Source organism: Electrophorus electricus, chromosome 6, assembly GCF_041902795.1.
Source record: "Electrophorus electricus isolate QZ-2024a chromosome 6, ASM4190279v1, whole genome shotgun sequence".
NCBI classification, from domain to species: Eukaryota; Metazoa; Chordata; class Actinopteri; order Gymnotiformes; family Gymnotidae; genus Electrophorus; species Electrophorus electricus.
In genome coordinates this window covers 25538668-25564141 of record NC_137502.1, presented here as the reverse complement: position 1 = coordinate 25564141, position 25474 = coordinate 25538668, and the positions used below count along the sequence as shown (strand labels likewise).

Here is a 25474-nt window from a genome sequence, read left to right as displayed (position 1 = left end):
ACTGGAGGGTTTCAATAGGGAGACCAAGTGAAATTAGTGATAAAGGCAATTTCAGTAACAATGTTTACTGTGTTAATACTCCGGCAAGGAGGACCTACGGTGGTCGGAGGGGGGATTGATCACAGTACAACCCCCTCCCCCCAGAATGGGCAGAGGAACGTCAACAATCGTGGAAGGAGTGGGATTGTCAGGGTGGGCATTGTAGAAATCCCAGGTGAGCAAGGGGTACAACACGTCCCCAGTGTTGACCAAACTCCTCTCCTTGGGACCATAACCCATCCAATCTACCAGGAACTGCATCGTGCAACCTTATCACTGGGAGTCCAGTAGGGTGTTAATGTCCAGTAGGGTGTTAACCTCTATTAGGGTGTTATCCAGGTAGGCCGGTGACCCCCTTCATGTCCAAAGGCAGCTACTCACCTGAGAGCAAGTAGACAGACTGGAAGAGAATACAGGTTTTAGTAAGGACACATGGAAGGTGGGTGATATAGGGTAACGAGTTGCAAATGGTACAAAACCAAACTGATTCTATCAAGGATCTTTAATGGTCCTTTGTATCTGGGGTACAGCTTTTGGCATGAAGTTTTCAAATGGAGGTCTGTACTATACAACCACACAAACTGAGGCAGACTCCACAATGGCAATTTACCTGAATCTTCTGTCTCTGGATGGCTTTTGGGAGATGCACTTGTGCTTCTTCCCAGGTCTGCTCACTGCATCTGCACTGCGTTTTGTCCCCAGTGCGGACTTCGGAGGTTTCTCCCAGCCATGGGATAAGGTGAGTCTGGTAACCGAGAATGCACTGAATGGGAGTCAAACCAGTAGAAGAGTTTGTCAACACATTTTGTGCATCTTCTGCCTAGTGTAGGAAATGGCTGCAGTCATGTTTGAAATGGATGCAGTATGCCCAAAGAAATCAGCCTAACTCCTGGTTCAGATGTTCCATCTGTCCATTGGCTTGGGGGTGATAACCTGAGATCAGACTAACAGAAATATTAAGCATGTGCAGAAGGAATGCCAGTTTCTTTAGTTGAACTGAGTGCCTCTGTGAATGACCTCTGAAATGCCATAAAATTATAATACATCATGAAAAATACATTGTCTCAGCAGTTTCCATGGCAGTGGGTTGCAAGTGGAGTGGTACTAGGCTGCAACCTTTTGAGAAGTGGTCAATAACCACTAATATGCATGTATTACCTTGGGAGAGGGATATATCCATCAAATCCATAGCTAGATGAGACCATGGGAACTTGTGAATGAGGAGCAGCTAAAGCAATCCAGCTGATAACTGGCACAGAGTTTTAACTTTTGGCACAAACATCACAGTTGTTGAAGAATTCTGCTACTTCTTGGGATAAACTAGGCCAACAGTACATGTTCCTTACCTGGGCTAGTGTACATTTGATGCCAGGGTGTCCAGAACTAAGTGAGGTGTGTATCTATAGGAGAAGAGCAGGCCTTAGTGATAGTGTCTCATATAACTTATCCTCAAGGCAGTCATTGGGAGGCAGATCAGAAACTTGGGCTTGGATGATTTGGATAGCTATGTCCAGTTGTACAGGGGTCACAACAACACATGGAGGAATTATAGGCTTCATCATTTTTGTTCAGCAGGGGAATGCAGAAATAAAAGGCACAGGGGTAAAGCCTGGCAGGTGTTCCATGGTCCTGGGAGAGAATGGCAGCAATTCCTGTCTTGGATGCATCAATCTCTGGGGAGCAGTCAGTATGTTTCAAAATGGGTGTGGTGGTGAACTTTTGCTTTAATTCCTTAAAGGCTATTTGTGCTTCTGTAGTGCAGAACAGAGTAGATTTCAGTGTTTCGAGGTTATCAGTGGTGACCCCTTGTGGGCCAATGACATAAACCAAAAATTGTACCTTTGCCTTCTGGAAATTGTGCTTCTCCAATTTTGCAAATAGCTTTTGTTGCCTCAGCCGGAGCTGGACAGCCCAGACATGCTTGATGTGTTCCTCTAAGCCAGGAGAATAGACTAAAATGTCATCAATACAGATCGCTACCCATTTCATATATTCCACATATTTCTCAATATGTCATTAAGAAAGAACTGGAATACTGAAGGGACTTGTCCCAATCAGTAAGGTATAACCAAGTATTTGTAGGGCCATTTGCAGTAAGCACCCTGCATGTCCAATTTAGAAAAAACAGTATCCTGGTGTACCTGTTCCAAAGGTGAAGGAACAAGTGGAAGAGGGACGTGAATATTTACCGTCAAAGCGTTTAAGTCTCTATAATCTAAACATGGTCTTAAACCCCTGTCTTTCTCTATTGATTGATTGAATTATTGATTGATTGGTTGACTGTTTTATTAACTGATTGACTGGTTGATTGATTACATCATCTATTGTTCCTCATGCCATATGGATGTTGCTGGTATATAAAGAAAATGGAGAGGGTGAAGAGGGTGGCCTTGCCTTGTGAAACTAACTTGAAGAATCTGAGAGCTTCAAAAGGGAAGGTAAATTAAAAACAAACAAACAAACAAATGTAAACATGATGCAGGTTTATCTTGATTGTTTGCCTTACTGTGTTTTCAAAAAAAAACAAACCACTTTTTAAGTAAATTAAAAATGTATGGGTATCATTATAAATAACACTAAATGCATAACCACACCTTCTCTCTTCAGTTCACACCCACATTTACTGGCAGCTTATGAATGCAAGGTGGTTATTTAAATGAGTGTAAAGCAGCCATCCTGACCTTCAGAGTGCTGGGAGGCACCAAGAACACTATGCAGAACAATTTAAATATGGTGCCATTAATATCAGTGCTGTGGATGACTGTGTTCAGCCCAGCAGGATGTCAAGCAAGCACAGTCGGCTGCAGGCTGTGGACTGAGCCACAGATGCCTATTTTGTCAATGAATGGAGATTTTGTAATTGGAGGGATTTTCTCAATTCATTCCTACATGACATCAGAGCAGAACACCTACACCACGATGCCACCACAGCCACACTGCGCTGGGAGGTCTGTCTGTGAGGGTGGAGTGGATCATAGACAGCATGAGACAGCACAGAGAGCATATCATTTATTTACAATCACAAAGAGAAAGAAATGAAATTGTTAGGCTACCAGTTTTTAAAGTCATGTACTATTTATTGTAAACACAAAATAAGATGTTATTTTGCCTGACCCTTTTAGGGTTTTGTCTGTTTTACTGTGTTTCCAAACAGCATGGAATTCAGGCAGCTGCGCTTCGCCCGGGCTTTGGAATTCATCATCCACGAGATCAACAACAGCACAGATCTCCTGCCGGGCATCACGTTGGGTTACCACATATACGACTCGTGCTCTGCAGTACCGATGTCAGTCAAAGTTGCGTTTCAGTTTGCAAATGGATTGGACCCCGTTTTCAACAACACCGAAGCCTGTTTAAAACCTGCAGCTGCCGCTGTATCTGCTTTTGTAGGAGAATCTTCTTCCACCCCGTCAATTGCCATGGCCAGCACACTCGGGCTTTTTGGAATTCCAGAGGTAAACATAATTAGTAGGCTACATCACATCGTTTTAAAAAAAAAATCTTGCAATTTTAAAATAAATAAATAGTTGCGTAATATTGGTTTAGAAATTATGCCACGGACCAATCATCTAATTTATCCTGTAGAGAAATGTTTTATATGTGCAGCGTTATAACAAAATCAGGATACTCAAGTATTGTTTCTTGCTGTTTTCCAACACTTTCTGAATTACAGGTGAGTCATTCTGCAACCTGCGCTTGTTTGAGCGATAAACGTCAGTTTCCTGCCTTCTATAGAACTATACCTAGTGACCAACACCAAGCGGCCGCGCTGGCGAGAATGGTGAAGTATTTCGGCTGGACATGGATTGGGGCAGTGCGCAGCGACACGGACTACGGAAACTACGGAATGGCAGCGTTCTTAAAGGCTGCGCAGGAGGAGGGGATCTGTGTGGAATACTCCGAGGCCTATTACAGGACACAACCACGCAGAAAACTGGAGAGAGTGGCAAATGTCATCCGCAGATCAACGGCCCGAGTAATAGTAGCGTTTCTTGCATCAAGCGACATGAGGTTTCTTTTGGAGGAATTGGCACGACAACCATTACCTCCGCTTCAGTGGATAGGCAGCGAGGCGTGGATCACACATCCAGAATTTCTGCGGTTTAACATGTGTGCTGGCGCAATAGGTTTTGGGAACCCCAGATCAGTTATTCCGGGTCTACGTGAGTTTCTTCTAGATCTCTCTCCAGAACGAGCCTTGAAATCGCCCCTATTAACGGAATTTTGGGAGAGCGCCTTCAGTTGTACTCTAAAAGGGCGGATGGGCGTACAGAATTGTGACGGCAGTGAGGACATCCGTACGCTACAGAACCCATACACAGACACGTCTCAGTTGCGCATCACTAATTTGGTCTACAAAGCTACATATGCAATAGCTCATGCTATCCACGCTGCAATTTGTAATAACGTGCTATGTGACAAGACCATTAAATTCACACCATGGCAGGTATAAAATTATTTCATTTAAAAACATATTACTTTAGAAGTTAAAGTTTCTAGCTTCACTAATTATCGAAATCACCAACAATATTTGTTACCAATTGTATGGAACTAATATTATTATAAATATTCTTGAAATTCTTCAAATGTACTGAAATATGTTTGATTGTGTATTCCAAAATGGGCTCTAGGTGTATGTGAGCCTGTAAAGAGGAATTTAATTATTTATGAAGTTCTATTTACCTCTGCAGATATATGACCAGCTCAAGCGAGTGAACTTCACCACAAAAAATGGTTATCAGCTCACCTTTGATTCAAATGGAGATCCGGTGGCTGTTTATGAGCTCATAAACTGGCAGTTTAAGGAAAATGGTGCTTTAGATTTTGTGCCAGTGGGCTACTATGACTCATCGAAGCCAAGAGGACAGGAGTTCAGAATGAGCAGTGCTATCAGTTGGTTGGGAGGACAGACAGAGGTACAGTATAACACACCCTGTACTGAAATGTTATAGTACATGGTCATTAAAGAATAAAGGTTCTTGCATACTAAAATATTTGTATTTGTGTTGTTCTCTAATGTCTGTATTTGTGATGTTCTCTAATGCCTTTCCCAGGTGCCAGTGTCTGTGTGCAGTGAGAGCTGTCCTCCAGGCACCAGGAAGGCTGTGCAGAAGGGAAGGCCTGTCTGCTGTTATGACTGTGTACCATGTGCAGAGGGAGAGATCAGTAACAAGACAGGTTGTGTATCATAGAGCATAATGCAGCATTAAGCTTTTCCACCTTTATTACTTGTACTAGATATTTCTTTGCACTCTTTACATGGCTGAATACATCCTTGGACTCCATTCTGCTTTTATTTAATGCTAGTAACTAAAGAATTTCAGTGTCTCCTGTAATGCAGCAGACCTTCCCAGCACAGTAGAGCATCCACCTAAGTTACCTAGAAAAATTGTAAATTAAAAAAAAATCATGCTACATGAAAACTTTCATTTCATTTGAGGTAAATTTTGTTTTAGCTGTATTTTTTTTTTTTCATATAATAGTCTGTGTCAATAAGTAATATTGCACAAATCTAAATCATGATCATGGTTTCATGATTCCCATGAGGTACTAATGTTCTCTTTAATGTAAGACATTAATAGATTTTTCTAGTTATTGGGATCTGATATGGCTTTTTTTGGTCTCAAAATGGTTTTTAATTCAATTTAGTATTTGGCACAGACATCAGAAAACTAATTCTGGTCCCCTCATGAATAAGGCAAGCACAGAATTGTCAAGGACAATTGTCAAGGGGATTGTATGAACAGCAAACATTAAGAGAAGGCAAGACACAAAAAATTGAAAAATTTTCTGTAGTCAGCACTGCATAGTGAAATCAGAGCGTGACTACAAAACTTGTGGTAGACATTGTTTCCTTCTGTAATGTGCTCTATATATGAAATAACAAGCGACCTTGTTTTAGACTTTTCTCTTTGAACGCATTCTGAATTTGCATTTCTGGTCTTTTAGACTCTTTGGATTGTCTGCATTGTCCCCCTGAGTTCTGGCCCAGTACCAAACAAGACAGCTGCCTCCCCAAGCCTGTTGAGTTCCTGTCCTGGGATGACACTCTAGCCATTATTCTGACAGTGTTCTCCATCATTGGGGTCTTCATGACCATTTGTGTGATTGCAGTCTTCTTCAAACACAGGGCATCTCCCATCATTAGAGCCAACAATTCAGAGCTGAGTTTTCTGCTTCTCTTCTCTCTGACTCTGTGTTTTCTCTGTTCACTTACTTTTGTTGGTCGGCCCTCTGAGTGGTCCTGTATGCTGCGTCACACAGCGTTCGGAATCACCTTTGTCCTCTGCATCTCCTGTGTTCTGGGGAAAACAGTAGTGGTGTTAATGGCCTTCAGGGCTACACTTCCAGGCAATAATGTCATGAAATGGTTTGGGCCTCCACAGCAGAGACTGAGTGTTCTTGTTTTCACTCTCATACAGGTCATTATTTGTGTGCTTTGGTTAAAAATGTCCCCTCCTTTTCCTTTCAAAAATCTAAAGCTCTACAAGCAAAAGATAATTCTTGAATGTGACTTAGGTTCTTCCATAGGTTTCTGGGCTGTGCTGGGTTATATAGGATTTGAGGCCTTCTTGTGTTTTGTTTTGGCTTTTCTAGCTCGGAAGTTGCCTGATAACTTTAATGAAGCAAAATTCATCACATTCAGCATGCTCATATTCTGTGCAGTTTGGATAACCTTTATTCCAGCTTATGTCAGCTCTCCTGGAAAATTCACTGTAGCTGTGGAGATATTTGCTATTCTGGCCTCAAGCTTTGGTTTGATTATTTGCATTTTTGCTCCCAAGTGTTTTATAATTGTGTTTAGACCAGAGCAGAATACCAAGAAATATCTTATGTGTAAAATTCCAACTAAAGCTCTTTGAGATGTAAAAGAAACAGCATAAAAAGGTTCATCACCTTATATAAACTTTACAGGTTATATTTAGGTTTATTTATTAGACTCAACAATAACCCTTTAAACATAAACATATTTATGTTTATATGTTGTCAAGTAAATTCTTGGCAACATATTGAGCTTTCACAAGAAGTTAGTATCAATATGTTGTATTTAAGTATTTTACTTTCTAAAACTTATAATATTTGCTCTTGTTATATTATTTTACATTTCTATGTCTATTCAGATTATGATGTGCATCTCTCTTTTTAAGAAAATTAAAAGTGTGTGTTTTTTGTTGGTACTTAGTGTGCAATATTAGAATTTGTATAATTTAATTAGATGTTTTCAGTAAAAATCCTGGACCTGATGTTATGATTATCTGATCATTTTTTATTCTTGTATTGTTTATTAAATGAGTAGCACATAGGAGTAAGCACTGGGTTTGTCAGTTTCTGCTGTTGTCCACAACAACCTGAAATTACATTTTCTACCTGTAAATAAATCTTTAGACTGTACTGCCTTTTATGTTTATATATCAGAAAATAAATTCTTGGCAACATAATCAACTTTCACACAAAGCACATTAGTGACAATATCTTGTCCTTAAGTATTTTTACATCTTTGCAAAACTGAAAATAGTTTCTCTCTTTATATTATACATTCCTATCTCAATTAACATGATTTGCATCTCTCTCTCTTTCTGAAAATAAAATGTGTTTTTTGTTGATACCTATTATTTGATATTTGAATGTGTAAAGTGCATGCGTACATTCTAATTTAATGAGTTGTTTTATGTAACATTCCCGGATCTGATTTTATCTGATCATTTATGATTATTTTATTGTTTATTAAATGAGTAACATGAGTAAACAATGGGTTTTTCAGTGTGTGCCATTGTCCTCCACAAAAACAGTTTCTTCCTGTAGATGTGCCAAGCTTATAGTGCTCTTTGATGGAGAGATACCAGTGCCACATATTTAACAGGAAGGGAAGAGAGACTGCTGCTTCTGCAGACAGATTTTATGAGAACACAAAAGCAGAAGTCACAAAGGGTGACAGTCTAAGGTCAGAGGCAGGAATATAAGTCACAGAATAATAATACATGATAGCCAGGTATGTCAGAGGCAGTCCAAAAATCTAAAATCAAAAGAATATGCAAAAGCCCTGAAACAGAATAACAGGTCAACACTAATATTAGTGCAGAATTCAAGTCACGGATGAGGAATTTTACATTCAGACAGCATAGACTCAGTCCTTAAATAGTGCAGGTATTAGGTAACTGCTGCGAGTCATGTCTAACACATGAGGCTAAGGAAGATGAGACAGTCCATGTGCAGGTACTGACTATAGTAGTTGGCAATACTTCACACTGAATGTAGGGACTGGAGGGTTTCAATAGGGAGACCAAGTGAAATTAGTGATAAAGGCAATTTCAGTAACAATGTTTACTGTGTTAATACTCCGGCAAGGAGGACCTACGGTGGTCGGAGGGGGGATTGATCACAGTACAACCCCCTCCCCCCAGAATGGGCAGAGGAACGTCAACAATCGTGGAAGGAGTGGGATTGTCAGGGTGGGCATTGTAGAAATCCCAGGTGAGCAAGGGGTACAACACGTCCCCAGTGTTGACCAAACTCCTCTCCTTGGGACCATAACCCATCCAATCTACCAGGAACTGCATCGTGCAACCTTATTACTGGGAGTCCAGTAGGGTGTTAATGTCCAGTAGGGTGTTAACCTCTATTAGGGTGTTATCCAGGTAGGCCGGTGACCCCCTTCATGTCCAAAGGCAGCTACTCACCTGAGAGCAAGTAGACAGACTGGAAGAGAATACAGGTTTTAGTAAGGACACATGGAAGGTGGGTGATATAGGTTAACGAGTTGCAAATGGTACAAAACCAAACTGATTCTATCAAGGATCTTTAATGGTCCTTTGTATCTGGGGTACAGCTTTTGGCATGAAGTTTTCAAATGGAGGTCTGTACTATACAACCACACAAACTGAGGCAGACTCCACAATGGCAATTTACCTGAATCTTCTGTCTCTGGATGGCTTTTGGGAGATGCACTTGTGCTTCTTCCCAGGTCTGCTCACTGCATCTGCACTGCGTTTTGTCCCCAGTGCGGACTTCGGAGGTTTCTCCCAGCCATGGGATAAGGTGAGTCTGGTAACCGAGAATGCACTGAATGGGAGTCAAACCAGTAGAAGAGTTTGTCAACACATTTTGTGAATCTTCTGCCTAGTGTAGGAAATGGCTGCAGTCATGTTTGAAATGGATGCAGTATGCCCAAAGAAATCAGCCTAACTCCTGGTTCAGATGTTCCATCTGTCCATTGGCTTGGGGGTGATAACCTGAGATCAGACTAACAGAAATATTAAGCATGTGCAGAAGGAATGCCAGTTTCTTTAGTTGAACTGAGTGCCTCTGTGAATGACCTCTGAAATGCCATAAAATTATAATACATCATGAAAAATACATTGTCTCAGCAGTTTCCATGGCAGTGGGTTGCAAGTGGAGTGGTACTAGGCTGCAACCTTTTGGGAAGTGGTCAATAACCACTAATATGCATGTATTACCTTGGGAGAGGGATATATCCATCAAATCCATAGCTAGATGAGACCATGGGAACTTGTGAATGAGGAGCAGCTAAAGCAATCCAGCTGATAACTGGCACAGAGTTTTAACTTTTGGCACAAACATCACAGTTGTTGAGGAATTCTGCTACTTCTTGGGATAAACTAGGCCAACAGTACATGTTCCTTACCTGGGCTAGTGTACATTTGATGCCAGGGTGTCCAGAACTAAGTGAGGTGTGTATCTATAGGAGAAGAGCAGGCCTTAGTGATAGTGTCTCATATAACTTATCCTCAAGGCAGTCATTGGGAGGCAGATCAGAAACTTGGGCTTGGATGATTTGGATAGCTATGTCCAGTTGTACAGGGGTCACAACAACACATGGAGGAATTATAGGCTTCATCATTTTTGTTCAGCAGGGGAATGCAGAAATAAAAGGCACAGGGGTAAAGCCTGGCAGGTGTTCCATGGTCCTGGGAGAGAATGGCAGCAATTCCTGTCTTGGATGCATCAATCTCTGGGGAGCAGTCAGTATGTTTCAAAATGGGTGTGGTGGTGAACTTTTGCTTTAATTCCTTAAAGGCTATTTGTGCTTCTGTAGTGCAGAACAGAGTAGATTTCAGTGTTTCGAGGTTATCAGTGGTGACCCCTTGTGGGCCAATGACATAAACCAAAAATTGTACCTTTGCCTTCTGGAAATTGTGCTTCTCCAATTTTGCAAATAGCTTTTGTTGCCTCAGCCGGAGCTGGACAGCCCAGACATGCTTGATGTGTTCCTCTAAGCCAGGAGAATAGACTAAAATGTCATCAATACAGATCGCTACCCATTTCATATATTCCACATATTTCTCAATATGTCATTAAGAAAGAACTGGAATACTGAAGGGACTTGTCCCAATCAGTAAGGTATAACCAAGTATTTGTAGGGCCATTTGCAGTAAGCACCCTGCATGTCCAATTTAGAAAAAACAGTATCCTGGTGTACCTGTTCCAAAGGTGAAGGAACAAGTGGAAGAGGGACGTGAATATTTACCGTCAAAGCGTTTAAGTCTCTATAATCTAAACATGGTCTTAAACCCCTGTCTTTCTCTATTGATTGATTGAATTATTGATTGATTGGTTGACTGTTTTATTAACTGATTGACTGGTTGATTGATTACATCATCTATTGTTCCTCATGCCATATGGATGTTGCTGGTATATAAAGAAAATGGAGAGGGTGAAGAGGGTGGCCTTGCCTTGTGAAACTAACTTGAAGAATCTGAGAGCTTCAAAAGGGAAGGTAAATTAAAAACAAACAAACAAACAAATGTAAACATGATGCAGGTTTATCTTGATTGTTTGCCTTACTGTGTTTTCAAAAAAAAACAAACCACTTTTTAAGTAAATTAAAAATGTATGGGTATCATTATAAATAACACTAAATGCATAACCACACCTTCTCTCTTCAGTTCACACCCACATTTACTGGCAGCTTATGAATGCAAGGTGGTTATTTAAATGAGTGTAAAGCAGCCATCCTGACCTTCAGAGTGCTGGGAGGCACCAAGAACACTATGCAGAACAATTTAAATATGGTGCCATTAATATCAGTGCTGTGGATGACTGTGTTCAGCCCAGCAGGATGTCAAGCAAGCACAGTCGGCTGCAGGCTGTGGACTGAGCCACAGATGCCTATTTTGTCAATGAATGGAGATTTTGTAATTGGAGGGATTTTCTCAATTCATTCCTACATGACATCAGAGCAGAACACCTACACCACGATGCCACCACAGCCACACTGCGCTGGGAGGTCTGTCTGTGAGGGTGGAGTGGATCATAGACAGCATGAGACAGCACAGAGAGCATATCATTTATTTACAATCACAAAGAGAAAGAAATGAAATTGTTAGGCTACCAGTTTTTAAAGTCATGTACTATTTATTGTAAACACAAAATAAGATGTTATTTTGCCTGACCCTTTTAGGGTTTTGTCTGTTTTACTGTGTTTCCAAACAGCATGGAATTCAGGCAGCTGCGCTTCGCCCGGGCTTTGGAATTCATCATCCACGAGATCAACAACAGCACAGATCTCCTGCCGGGCATCACGTTGGGTTACCACATATACGACTCGTGCTCTGCAGTACCGATGTCAGTCAAAGTTGCGTTTCAGTTTGCAAATGGATTGGACCCCGTTTTCAACAACACCGAAGCCTGTTTAAAACCTGCAGCTGCCGCTGTATCTGCTTTTGTAGGAGAATCTTCTTCCACCCCGTCAATTGCCATGGCCAGCACACTCGGGCTTTTTGGAATTCCAGAGGTAAACATAATTAGTAGGCTACATCACATCATTTTAAAAAAAAAATCTTGCAATTTTAAAATAAATAAATAGTTGCGTAATATTGGTTTAGAAATTATGCCACGGACCAATCATCTAATTTATCCTGTAGAGAAATGTTTTATATGTGCAGCGTTATAACAAAATCAGGATACTCAAGTATTGTTTCTTGCTGTTTTCCAACACTTTCTGAATTACAGGTGAGTCATTCTGCAACCTGCGCTTGTTTGAGCGATAAACGTCAGTTTCCTGCCTTCTATAGAACTATACCTAGTGACCAACACCAAGCGGCCGCGCTGGCGAGAATGGTGAAGTATTTCGGCTGGACATGGATTGGGGCAGTGCGCAGCGACACGGACTACGGAAACTACGGAATGGCAGCGTTCTTAAAGGCTGCGCAGGAGGAGGGGATCTGTGTGGAATACTCCGAGGCCTATTACAGGACACAACCACGCAGAAAACTGGAGAGAGTGGCAAATGTCATCCGCAGATCAACGGCCCGAGTAATAGTAGCGTTTCTTGCATCAAGCGACATGAGGTTTCTTTTGGAGGAATTGGCACGACAACCATTACCTCCGCTTCAGTGGATAGGCAGCGAGGCGTGGATCACACATCCAGAATTTCTGCGGTTTAACATGTGTGCTGGCGCAATAGGTTTTGGGAACCCCAGATCAGTTATTCCGGGTCTACGTGAGTTTCTTCTAGATCTCTCTCCAGAACGAGCCTTGAAATCGCCCCTATTAACGGAATTTTGGGAGAGCGCCTTCAGTTGTACTCTAAAAGGGCGGATGGGCGTACAGAATTGTGACGGCAGTGAGGACATCCGTACGCTACAGAACCCATACACAGACACGTCTCAGTTGCGCATCACTAATTTGGTCTACAAAGCTACATATGCAATAGCTCATGCTATCCACGCTGCAATTTGTAATAACGTGCTATGTGACAAGACCATTAAATTCACACCATGGCAGGTATAAAATTATTTCATTTAAAAACATATTACTTTAGAAGTTAAAGTTTCTAGCTTCACTAATTATCGAAATCACCAACAATATTTGTTACCAATTGTATGGAACTAATATTATTATAAATATTCTTGAAATTCTTCAAATGTACTGAAATATGTTTGATTGTGTATTCCAAAATGGGCTCTAGGTGTATGTGAGCCTGTAAAGAGGAATTTAATTATTTATGAAGTTCTATTTACCTCTGCAGATATATGACCAGCTCAAGAGAGTGAACTTCACCACAAAAAATGGTTATCAGCTCACCTTTGATTCAAATGGAGATCCGGTGGCTGTTTATGAGCTCATAAACTGGCAGTTTAAGGAAAATGGTGCTTTAGATTTTGTGCCAGTGGGCTACTATGACTCATCGAAGCCAAGAGGACAGGAGTTCAGAATGAGCAGTGCTATCAGTTGGTTGGGAGGACAGACAGAGGTACAGTATAACACACCCTGTACTGAAATGTTATAGTACATGGTCATTAAAGAATAAAGGTTCTTGCATACTAAAATATTTGTATTTGTGTTGTTCTCTAATGTCTGTATTTGTGATGTTCTCTAATGCCTTTCCCAGGTGCCAGTGTCTGTGTGCAGTGAGAGCTGTCCTCCAGGCACCAGGAAGGCTGTGCAGAAGGGAAGGCCTGTCTGCTGCTATGACTGTGTACCATGTGCAGAGGGAGAGATCAGTAACAAGACAGGTTGTGTATCATAGAGCATAATGCAGCATTAAGCTTTTCCACCTTTATTACTTGTACTAGATATTTCTTTGCACTCTTTACATGGCTGAACACATCCTTGGACTCCATTCTGCTTTTATTTAATGCTAGTAACTAAAGAATTTCAGTGTCTCCTGTAATGCAGCAGACCTTCCCAGCACAGTAGAGCATCCACCTAAGTTACCTAGAAAAATTGTAAATTAAAAAAAAATCATGCTACATGAAAACTTTCATTTCATTTGAGGTAAATTTTGTTTTAGCTGTATTTTTTTTTTTTCATATAATAGTCTGTGTCAATAAGTAATATTGCACAAATCTAAATCATGATCATGGTTTCATGATTCCCATGAGGTACTAATGTTCTCTTTAATGTAAGACATTAATAGATTTTTCTGGTTATTGGGATCTGATATGGCTTTTTTTGGTCTCAAAATGGTTTTAATTCAATTTAGTATTTGGCACAGACATCAGAAAACTAATTCTGGTCCCCTCATGAATAAGGCAAGCACAGAATTGTCAAGGACAATTGTCAAGGGGATTGTATGAACAGCAAACATTAAGAGAAGGCAAGACACAAAAAATTGAAAAATTTTCTGTAGTCAGCACTGCATAGTGAAATCAGAGCGTGACTACAAAACTTGTGGTAGACATTGTTTCCTTCTGTAATGTGCTCTATATATGAAATAACAAGCGACCTTGTTTTAGACTTTTCTCTTTGAATGCATTCTGAATTTGCATTTCTGGTCTTTTAGACTCTTTGGATTGTCTGCATTGTCCCCCTGAGTTCTGGCCCAGTACCAAACAAGACAGCTGCCTCCCCAAGCCTGTTGAGTTCCTGTCCTGGGATGACACTCTAGCCATTATTCTGACAGTGTTCTCCATCATTGGGGTCTTCATGACCATTTGTGTGATTGCAGTCTTCTTCAAACACAGGGCATCTCCCATCGTTAGAGCCAACAATTCAGAGCTGAGTTTTCTGCTTCTCTTCTCTCTGACTCTGTGTTTTCTCTGTTCACTTACTTTTGTTGGTCGGCCCTCTGAGTGGTCCTGTATGCTGCGTCACACAGCGTTCGGAATCACCTTTGTCCTCTGCATCTCCTGTGTTCTGGGGAAAACAGTAGTGGTGTTAATGGCCTTCAGGGCTACACTTCCAGGCAATAATGTCATGAAATGGTTTGGGCCTCCACAGCAGAGACTGAGTGTTCTTGTTTTCACTCTCATACAGGTCATTATTTGTGTGCTTTGGTTAAAAATGTCCCCTCCTTTTCCTTTCAAAAATCTAAAGCTCTACAAGCAAAAGATAATTCTTGAATGTGACTTAGGTTCTTCCATAGGTTTCTGGGCTGTGCTGGGTTATATAGGATTTGAGGCCATCTTGTGTTTTGTTTTGGCTTTTCTAGCTCGGAAGTTGCCTGATAACTTTAATGAAGCAAAATTCATCACATTCAGCATGCTCATATTCTGTGCAGTTTGGATCACCTTTATTCCAGCTTATGTCAGCTCTCCTGGAAAATTCACTGTAGCTGTGGAGATATTTGCTATTCTGGCCTCAAGCTTTGGTTTGATTATTTGCATTTTTGCTCCCAAGTGTTTTATAATTGTGTTTAGACCAGAGCAGAATACCAAGAAATATCTTATGTGTAAAATTCCAACTAAAGCTCTTTGAGATGTAAAAGAAACAGCATAAAAAGGTTCATCACCTTATATAAACTTTACAGGTTATATTTAGGTTTATTTATTAGACTCAACAATAACCCTTTAAACATAAACATATTTATGTTTATATGTTGTCAAGTAAATTCTTGGCAACATATTGAGCTTTCACAAGAAGTTAGTATCAATATGTTGTATTTAAGTATTTTACTTTCTAAAACTTATAATATTTGCTCTTGTTATATTATTTTACATTTCTATGTCTATTCAGATTATGATGTGCATCTCTCTTTTTAAGAAAATTAAAAGTGTGTGTTTTTTGTTGGTACTTAGTGTGCAATATTAGAATTTGTATAATTTAATTAGATGTTTTCAGTAAAAATCCTGGACCTGATGTTATGATTATCTGATCATTTTTTATTCTTGTATTGTTTATTAAATGAGTAGCACATAGGAGTAAGCACTGGGTTTGTCAGTTTCTGCTGTTGTCCACAACAACCTGAAATTACATTTTCTACCTGTAAATAAATCTTTAGACTGTACTGCCTTTTATGTTTATATATCAGAAAATAAATTCTTGGCAACATAATCAACTTTCACACAAAGCACATTAGTGACAATATCTTGTCCTTAAGTATTTTTACATCTTTGCAAAACTGAAAATAGTTTCTCTCTTTATATTATACATTCCTATCTCAATTAACATGATTTGCATCTCTCTCTCTTTCTGAAAATAAAATGTGTTTTTTGTTGATACCTATTATTTGATATTTGAATGTGTAAAGTGCATGCGTACATTCTAATTTAATGAGTTGTTTTATGTAACATTCCCGGATCTGATTTTATCTGATCATTTATGATTATTTTATTGTTTATTAAATGAGTAACATGAGTAAACAATGGGTTTTTCAGTGTGTGCCATTGTCCTCCACAAAAACAGTTTCTTCCTGTAGATGTGCCAAGCTTATAGTGCTCTTTGATGGAGAGATACCAGTGCCACATATTTAACAGGAAGGGAAGAGAGACTGCTGCTTCTGCAGACAGATTTTATGAGAACACAAAAGCAGAAGTCACAAAGGGTGACAGTCTAAGGTCAGAGGCAGGAATATAAGTCACAGAATAATAATACATGATAGCCAGGTATGTCAGAGGCAGTCCAAAAATCTAAAATCAAAAGAATATGCAAAAGCCCTGAAACAGAATAACAGGTCAACACTAATATTAGTGCAGAATTCAAGTCACGGATGAGGAATTTTACATTCAGACAGCATAGACTCAGTCCTTAAATAGTGCAGGTATTAGGTAACTGCTGCGAGTCATGTCTAACACATGAGGCTAAGGAAGATGAGACAGTCCATGTGCAGGTACTGACTATAGTAGTTGGCAATACTTCACACTGAATGTAGGGACTGGAGGGTTTCAATAGGGAGACCAAGTGAAATTAGTGATAAAGGCAATTTCAGTAACAATGTTTACTGTGTTAATACTCCGGCAAGGAGGACCTACGGTGGTCGGAGGGGGGATTGATCACAGTACAACCCCCTCCCCCCAGAATGGGCAGAGGAACGTCAACAATCGTGGAAGGAGTGGGATTGTCAGGGTGGGCATTGTAGAAATCCCAGGTGAGCAAGGGGTACAACACGTCCCCAGTGTTGACCAAACTCCTCTCCTTGGGACCATAACCCATCCAATCTACCAGGAACTGCATCGTGCAACCTTATCACTGGGAGTCCAGTAGGGTGTTAATGTCCAGTAGGGTGTTAACCTCTATTAGGGTGTTATCCAGGTAGGCCGGTGACCCCCTTCATGTCCAAAGGCAGCTACTCACCTGAGAGCAAGTAGACAGACTGGAAGAGAATACAGGTTTTAGTAAGGACACATGGAAGGTGGGTGATATAGGGTAACGAGTTGCAAATGGTACAAAACCAAACTGATTCTATCAAGGATCTTTAATGGTCCTTTGTATCTGGGGTACAGCTTTTGGCATGAAGTTTTCAAATGGAGGTCTGTACTATACAACCACACAAACTGAGGCAGACTCCACAATGGCAATTTACCTGAATCTTCTGTCTCTGGATGGCTTTTGGGAGATGCACTTGTGCTTCTTCCCAGGTCTGCTCACTGCATCTGCACTGCGTTTTGTCCCCAGTGCGGACTTCGGAGGTTTCTCCCAGCCATGGGATAAGGTGAGTCTGGTAACCGAGAATGCACTGAATGGGAGTCAAACCAGTAGAAGAGTTTGTCAACACATTTTGTGCATCTTCTGCCTAGTGTAGGAAATGGCTGCAGTCATGTTTGAAATGGATGCAGTATGCCCAAAGAAATCAGCCTAACTCCTGGTTCAGATGTTCCATCTGTCCATTGGCTTGGGGGTGATAACCTGAGATCAGACTAACAGAAATATTAAGCATGTGCAGAAGGAATGCCAGTTTCTTTAGTTGAACTGAGTGCCTCTGTGAATGACCTCTGAAATGCCATAAAATTATAATACATCATGAAAAATACATTGTCTCAGCAGTTTCCATGGCAGTGGGTTGCAAGTGGAGTGGTACTAGGCTGCAACCTTTTGAGAAGTGGTCAATAACCACTAATATGCATGTATTACCTTGGGAGAGGGATATATCCATCAAATCCATAGCTAGATGAGACCATGGGAACTTGTGAATGAGGAGCAGCTAAAGCAATCCAGCTGATAACTGGCACAGAGTTTTAACTTTTGGCACAAACATCACAGTTGTTGAGGAATTCTGCTACTTCTTGGGATAAACTAGGCCAACAGTACATGTTCCTTACCTGGGCTAGTGTACATTTGATGCCAGGGTGTCCAGAACTAAGTGAGGTGTGTATCTATAGGAGAAGAGCAGGCCTTAGTGATAGTGTCTCATATAACTTATCCTCAAGGCAGTCATTGGGAGGCAGATCAGAAACTTGGGCTTGGATGATTTGGATAGCTATGTCCAGTTGTACAGGGGTCACAACAACACATGGAGGAATTATAGGCTTCATCATTTTTGTTCAGCAGGGGAATGCAGAAATAAAAGGCACAGGGGTAAAGCCTGGCAGGTGTTCCATGGTCCTGGGAGAGAATGGCAGCAATTCCTGTCTTGGATGCATCAATCTCTGGGGAGCAGTCAGTATGTTTCAAAATGGGTGTGGTGGTGAACTTTTGCTTTAATTCCTTAAAGGCTATTTGTGCTTCTGTAGTGCAGAACAGAGTATATTTCAGTGTTTCGAGGTTATCAGTGGTGACCCCTTGTGGGCCAATGACATAAACCAAAAATTGTACCTTTGCCTTCTGGAAATTGTGCTTCTCCAATTTTGCAAATAGCTTTTGTTGCCTCAGCCGGAGCTGGACAGCCCAGACATGCTTGATGTGTTCCTCTAAGCCAGGAGAATAGACTAAAATGTCATCAATACAGATCGCTACCCATTTCATATATTCCACATATTTCTCAATATGTCATTAAGAAAGAACTGGAATACTGAAGGGACTTGTCCCAATCAGTAAGGTATAACCAAGTATTTGTAGGGCCATTTGCAGTAAGCACCCTGCATGTCCAATTTAGAAAAAACAGTATCCTGGTTTAGCTGTTCCAAAGGTGAAGGAACAAGTGGAAGAGGGACGTGAATATTTACCATCAAAGCGTTTAAGTCTCTATAATTTTAACATGGTCTTAAACCCCTGTCTTTCTCTATTGATTGATTGAATTATTGATTGATTGGTTGACTGTTTTATTAACTGATTGACTGGTTGATTGATTACATCATCTATTGTTCCTCATGCCATATGGATGTTGCTGGTATATAAAGAAAATGGAGAGGGTGAAGAGGGTGGCCTTGCCTTGTGAAACTAACTTGAAGAATCTGAGAGCTTCAAAAGAGAAGGTAAATTAAAAACAAACAAACAAACAAATGTAAACATGTTGCAGGTTTATCTTGATTGTTTGCCTTACTGTGTTTTCAATAAAAAAAATTACACTTTTTAAGTAAATTAAAAATGTATGGGTATCATTATAAATAACACTGAATGCATAACCACACCTTCTCTCTTCAGTTCACACCCACATTTACTGGCAGCTTATGAATGCAAGGTGGTTATTTAAATGAGTGTAAAGCAGTCACCCTGACCTTTAGAGTGCTGGGAGGCACCAAGAACACTATGCAGAATAATTTAAATATGGTACCATTAATATCAGTGCTGTGGATGACTGTGTTCAGCCCTGCAGGATGTAAAGCAAGCACAGTCGGCTGCAGGCTGTGCACTGAGCCACAGATGCCTATTTTGTCAATGAATGGAGATTTTGTAATTGGAGGGATTTTCTCTATTCACCCATACATGACATCAGAGCAGAACACCTACACCACGATGCCACCACAGCCATCGTGCGCTGGGAGGTCTGTCTGTGAGGGTGGAGTGGATCATAGACAGCATGAGACAGCACAGAGAGCATATCATTTATTTACAATCACAAAGAGAAATAAGAAATGAAATTGTTAGGCTACCAGTTTTTCAAGCCATGTACTATTTATTATAAACTCAAAATAAAATGTTATTTTGCCTGACCCTTTCAGGATTTTGTCTGTTTTACTCTTTCCAAACAGCATAGAATTCAGGCAGCTGCGCTTCGCCCGGGCCTTGGAATTCATCATCCACGAGATCAACAACAGCACAGATCTCCTGCCGGGCATCACGTTAGGCTCGTGCTCTGCAGTATCGATGTCAGTCAAAGTTGCGTTTCAGTTTGCAAATGGATTGAACCCCGTTTTCGACAACACCGAAGCCTGTTTAAAACCTGCAGCTGCCGCTGTATCTGCTTTCGTAGGAGAATCTTCTTCCACCCCGTCAATTGCAATGGCCAGCACACTCGGTCTTTTTGGAATTCCAGAGGTAATCATAATTAGTAGGCTACATCACATCGTTTCAAAAAAATATTGCTGTTTTTAAAGAAATAAATAGTTGCTTAACAATTATTTAGAAATTATGCCAGAGACCAATAATTTAATTTAAGACCTGTAGAGAAATGTTTTTACATGAGCAGCAACTAAATCAGGATACGCAGCTAACGTTTTTTGTTCTTTTCCAACACTCACTGAATTACAGGTGAGTCATTCTGCAACCTGCGCTTGTTTGAGCGATAAACGTCAGTTTCCTGCCTTCTATAGAACTATACCTAGTGACCAACACCAAGCGGCCGCGCTGGCGAGAATGGTGAAGTATTTCGGCTGGACATGGATTGGGGCAGTGCGCAGCGACACGGACTACGGAAACTACGGAATGGCAGCGTTCTTAAAGGCTGCGCAGGAGGAGGGGATCTGTGTGGAGTACTCCGAGGCCTACTCCAGGACACAATCGCGTAGTAAACTGGAGAGAGTGGCAAATGTCATCCGCAGATCAACAGCCCGATTAATAGTAGCGTTTCTTGCATATGGCGACATGAAGATTCTCTTAGAGGAACTGGCACGACAACCATTACCTCCACTTCAGTGGATAGGCAGCGAGGCGTGGATCACACATCCAGATTTTCTGCGATTTAACATGTGTGCTGGTGCAATAGGCTTTGGAATCCCCAGATCAGTTATTCCGGGTCTTCATGAATTTCTTCTAGATCTCTCTCCAGAACAAGCCTTGAAATCGCCCCTATTAACGGAATTTTGGGAGAGCGCGTTCAGCTGTAGTCTAAAAGGGAGGACAGATGTGCGAGAATGTGACGGCAGTGAGGACATCCGTACGCTACAGAACCCATACACAGACACGTCTCAGTTGCGCGTCACTAATTTGGTCTACGAAGCAACATATGCCATAGCGCATGCTATCCACGCTGTTATTTGTAATAACATGCAATGTAACAAGACCATTCGATTCACACCATGGCAGGTATAAAAACATCTTAGTTTATAAATTAAAGTCTCTAGCTTGAGTAATTATTGAAATGACCAACAGTATTTGTTACAAATAGTACAGAACCAATATTATTATAAATATTCTTGAAATACTTGAAAGGCACTGAAAAATGTTTGCTTATGAATCTGAGTCTGTAGAGAGGTATTCAATAATCTATGAATTTGTATTTGCCTCCGCAGATATATGAACAACTTAAGAGAGTGAACTTCACCACAAAGAATGGTTATCAAGTCAACTTTGATTCTAAAGGGGATCCTGCAGCTCTCTATGAGCTCATAAACTGGCAGTTTAAGGAAGATGGTGCTTTAGATTTCGTTTCAGTGGGCTACTATGACTCATCCAAACCAAGAGGAGAGGAGTTCAACATGAGCAGTGCTATCAGCTGGGTGGGAGGACAGACAGAGGTACAGTATAACACACCCCGTACTCAAATGTTATAATAGGGAATACACTAAACTGCAGTACATGGTCATTATTTGTGTTGTTTTCAAATATCTTTCCCAGGTGCCAGTGTCTGTGTGCAGTGAGAGCTGTCCTCCAGGCACCAGGAAGGCTGTGCAGAAGGGAAAGCCTGTCTGCTGCTATGATTGTATACCATGTGCAGAGGGAGAGATCAGTAACAAGACAGGTTGTGTATCATAGAGCATAATGCAGCATTAAGCTTTTCCACCTTTATTACTTTTACTAGATATTTGTTTGCACTCTTTACATGACAGAAAACATCCTAGAACTCCATTCTACTTTTATTTAATGCTAGTAAAGATTTTCAGTATATCCTGTAATGCAGCAGACCATCCCAGCATAGTATAGCATCCACCTAAGTTACTTAGACAAATTGTAAATTAAAAAAAATCATGATACATGAAAACTTTCATTTCTTTTAATTTTTTTTGTAGCTGTATAGTTTTTCCATATAATAGTCTGTCAAAAAGTAATATTGCACAAATCTGAATCTAATAAAAAAAAAATCTAACTAGAGACCTAGAAAAACATAGGTTACAGTAGCAAAGAAAAACCTTCTGTACTTGTACAATGAAGAAACCAAGACTTATATGAGAAACCCATCCAAGTCTAGGTGAATTTACAGTCAGAGATACAGTGCTTTTACTAGAGCCACTCATAGTCTGGTTTCAGGATTCCACTGTGCTACTAATGTGCTCTTTAATGTAAGGCATTAATAGATTTTTTTAGAGTTATTGAGTTCTGATATGGCTTTTTGGTTTCAAAAATGTTTTTTAATTCAATTTAGTATTTGACACAGACATCAGAAATCTAATTCTGGTCCCCTCATGAATAAGGCAAGCACAGAATTGTCAATACTAATTTTTTTTCATTCTGTAATGTGCTCTATATATGAAATAACAAGATACTTTGTTTTAGACTTCCCTCTTTGAACGCATTCTGACTTTGTATTTCTGATCTTTTAGACTCTTTGGATTGTTTGCATTGCCCCCCTGAGTTCTGGCCCAATACCAAACAAGATAGCTGCCTCCTCAAGCCTGTTGAGTTCCTCTCCTGGGATGACACTCTAGCCATCATTCTGACAGTGTTCGCCCTCACTGGGGTCTTCATGACCATTTGTGTGATTGCTGTCTTCTACAAACACAGGGCATCTCCCATTGTTAGAGCCAACAATTCAGAGCTGAGTTTCCTGCTTCTTTTCTCTCTGACTCTGTGTTTTCTCTGTTCACTTACTTTCATTGGTCAGCCCTCTGAGTGGTCCTGTATACTGCGTCACACAGCATTTGGGATCATCTTCGTCCTCTGCATCTCCTGTGTTCTGGGGAAAACAGTAGTGGTGTTAATGGCCTTCAGCGCTACACTTCCAGGCAATAATGTCATGAAATGGTTTGGGCCTCCACAGCAGAGACTGAGTGTTCTTGTTTTCACTCTCATACAGGTCATTATTTGTGTGCTTTGGTTAAAAATGTTCCCTCCTTTTCCTTTCAAAAACCTAAAACTCTACAAGCAAAAGATAATTCTTGAATGTGACTTAGGTTCTTCCATAGGTTTCTGGGCTGTGCTGGGTTATATAGGATTTGAGGCCTTCTTGTGTTTTGTTTTGGCTTTTCTAGCACGGAAGTTGCCTGATAACTTTAATGAAGCGAAATTCATCACATTCAGCATGCTTATATTCTGTGCAGTTTGGATCACCTTTATTCCAGCTTATGTCAGCTCTCCTGGAAAATTCACTGTAGCTGTGGAGATATTTGCTATTCTGACCTCAAGCTTTGGTTTGATTATTTGCATTTTTGCTCCCAAGTGTTTTATAATTGTGTTTAGACCAAAGCAAAATACCAAGAAACACCTTATGTGTAAAATTCCCTCTAAAGCTTTTTGAGATGTAACAAACGGTTCTTCACCTTATAAGATCTTTACAGGTTAGGTTCATTTATTAGCCTCAACAATAAACAATAAACGTTTTTATGTTTACATGTTGTAAAGTAAATTCTTAGTTATTGACAATATGTTGTATTTAAGTATTTTATTTTCTAAAATTCTTGTTATATCATTATACATTTCTATTTCTATTCAGAGTATGATGTCTATCTCTCTCTTTAAAAATTAAATGTGTCTTTTTTGTTGTTACCTATGTGCAATATTAGAATGTACATAATTTAATGAAATGTTTTCAGTCCTGGGCCAAACCTGGAACTGATTTTATGATTATCTGATCATTTTTGATTATTTTAATGTTTATTAATTTAGTAGCACATAAGAGTAAGCAATGAGTTTGTCACTTTCTGCTGTTGTCCCCAAAAACCTGAAATTACAGTTTCTATCTGTAAATAAATCTTTAGACTGCACTGCCTTTTATGTTTATATGTGAGAAAATAAATTCTTGGCAACATAATCAACTTTCACACTAAGTGACAATATGTTGTTCTTATGTATTTTTACATCTTTCTAAACTTTCTAAACAAAATATTTTACCTCTTTATATTATAAATTCTTATATCAATTAACAATGACTTGCATCTCTCTTTTTATGAAAATAAAATTGATATTTGAATGTGTGTAAATTGCATGTGTACATTATAATTTAATGCGTTGTTTTATGTAGCAATCCTGGACCTGATTTTATCTGATCCTTTATCATTGTTTTATTGTTTATTACATGAGTAACATGAGTAAACAATGGGTTTTTCAGTGTGTGCCATTGTCCTCCACAAAAACAGTTTCTTCCTGTAGATGTGCCAAGCTTATAGTTCTCTTTGATGGAGAGATACCAGTGCCACATATTTAACAGGAAGGGAAGAGAGACTGCTGCTTCTGCAGACAGATTTTATGAGAACACAAGAGCAAAAGTCACAAAGGGTGACAGTCTAAGGTCAGAGGCAGGAATATAAGTCACAGAATAATAATACATGGTAGCCAGTTATGTTAGAGGCAGTCCAAAAATCTAAAATTAAAACCATATGCAGAAGCCCTGAAACAGAATAACAGGTCAACACTAAAATTAGTGCAGAACTCAAATGAGGGTTTAGCAATTTCACACTGGGAGAACAGACTCAGTCCTTAAATAGTGCAGGTAGTAGGTAACTGCTGCGAGTCATGTCTAACACATGAGGCTAAGAAAGATGAGACAGTCCATGTGCAGGTACGGAGTATTAATAAAAATGAAAGAAAAGGGAACTAGGCAAATGACAATGTGCAAAGGCTATAAACATAGTCAAAAATCAGGAAAGGCACAGAGAAACACCAGCAGAGGTACAAAAGGGCAAGGCAGGAGCTAATGTCAAAAACACAAGCAAAGTCTGGGGTACATAGAAACAAAGAGGTAAAACACAGTTTCCTACACTGACTATAGTAGTTGACAATACTTCACACTGAATATAGGGACTGGAGGGTTTAAATAGGGAGACTAGTCAGTGAAATTAGTGATAAATGCAATTTCAGTAAAAATGTTGACTGTGTTAATACTTCAGCAAGGAGCACCTACGATGGTCGGAGGGAGGATTGATCCCAGTACAACCCCCTCCTCCCAGAATTGACAGAGGAACATCAACAAGGGTGGAAAGAGTGGGATGATCAGGGTGGGCAGTGTAGAAATGCCAGGTGAGCATGAGGTCCAACACGTCCTCGCTGTTGACCAAACTCCTCTTCTTGGGACCATAACCCATGCAATCTACCAGGAACTGCATCATGCAACCGTATCACTGGGGGTCCAGTAGGGTGTTAACCAGGTAGGCTGGTAACCCCTTGATCTCCAAAGGCAGGTACTTACCTGAGAGCAAATAGCCAGACTGGAAGAGAATACAGGTTTTATTCCCTCTCCACCCAAATCATTGAATTCTGTTGTTCCAATCAATTCCATGGCCATGGGTGTATAAAACCAAGCACCTACGCATGCAGACTGCTTCTACAAAGATTTGTGAAAGTATGG

At 40.2% G+C, this 25474-nt stretch overlaps 3 protein-coding genes and 1 long non-coding RNA gene across 4 annotated transcripts; 3 read left to right on the top strand and 1 right to left on the bottom strand.

Annotated features, from left to right (window-relative positions):
• Nucleotides 1–102: 102 nt before the first annotated feature.
• Nucleotides 103–22862, bottom strand: LOC145658593 (uncharacterized). The gene is made up of 9 exons (XR_014124215.1): nt 22783–22862; nt 17243–17395; nt 17014–17032; nt 14553–14637; nt 8947–9081; nt 8718–8736; nt 6257–6341; nt 650–784; nt 103–439 (listed from the first exon to the last, which is right to left on the bottom strand). It is a non-coding gene; the product is annotated as an uncharacterized LOC145658593 (long non-coding RNA).
• LOC118241212 (extracellular calcium-sensing receptor-like) lies at nt 2932–8400 on the top strand. Its single transcript, XM_081716112.1, has 5 exons — nt 2932–3494; nt 3713–4486; nt 4731–4955; nt 5094–5217; nt 5989–8400. Exons 1-5 carry the CDS (start codon nt 3195–3197, stop codon nt 6900–6902), a joined length of 2337 nt encoding a protein of 778 aa, XP_081572238.1. The 5' UTR covers nt 2932–3194; the 3' UTR covers nt 6903–8400.
• Nucleotides 11901–16696, top strand: LOC145658592 (extracellular calcium-sensing receptor-like). The gene is made up of 4 exons (XM_081716113.1): nt 11901–12783; nt 13028–13252; nt 13391–13514; nt 14285–16696. Exons 1-4 carry the CDS (start codon nt 11926–11928, stop codon nt 15196–15198), a joined length of 2121 nt encoding a protein of 706 aa, XP_081572239.1. The 5' UTR covers nt 11901–11925; the 3' UTR covers nt 15199–16696.
• Nucleotides 19435–23686, top strand: LOC113589738 (extracellular calcium-sensing receptor-like). The gene is made up of 6 exons (XM_027029527.3): nt 19435–19580; nt 19788–20073; nt 20287–21060; nt 21267–21491; nt 21592–21715; nt 22515–23686. Exons 1-6 carry the CDS (start codon nt 19459–19461, stop codon nt 23426–23428), a joined length of 2445 nt encoding a protein of 814 aa, XP_026885328.3. The 5' UTR covers nt 19435–19458; the 3' UTR covers nt 23429–23686.
• Nucleotides 23687–25474: the final 1788 nt, after the last annotated feature.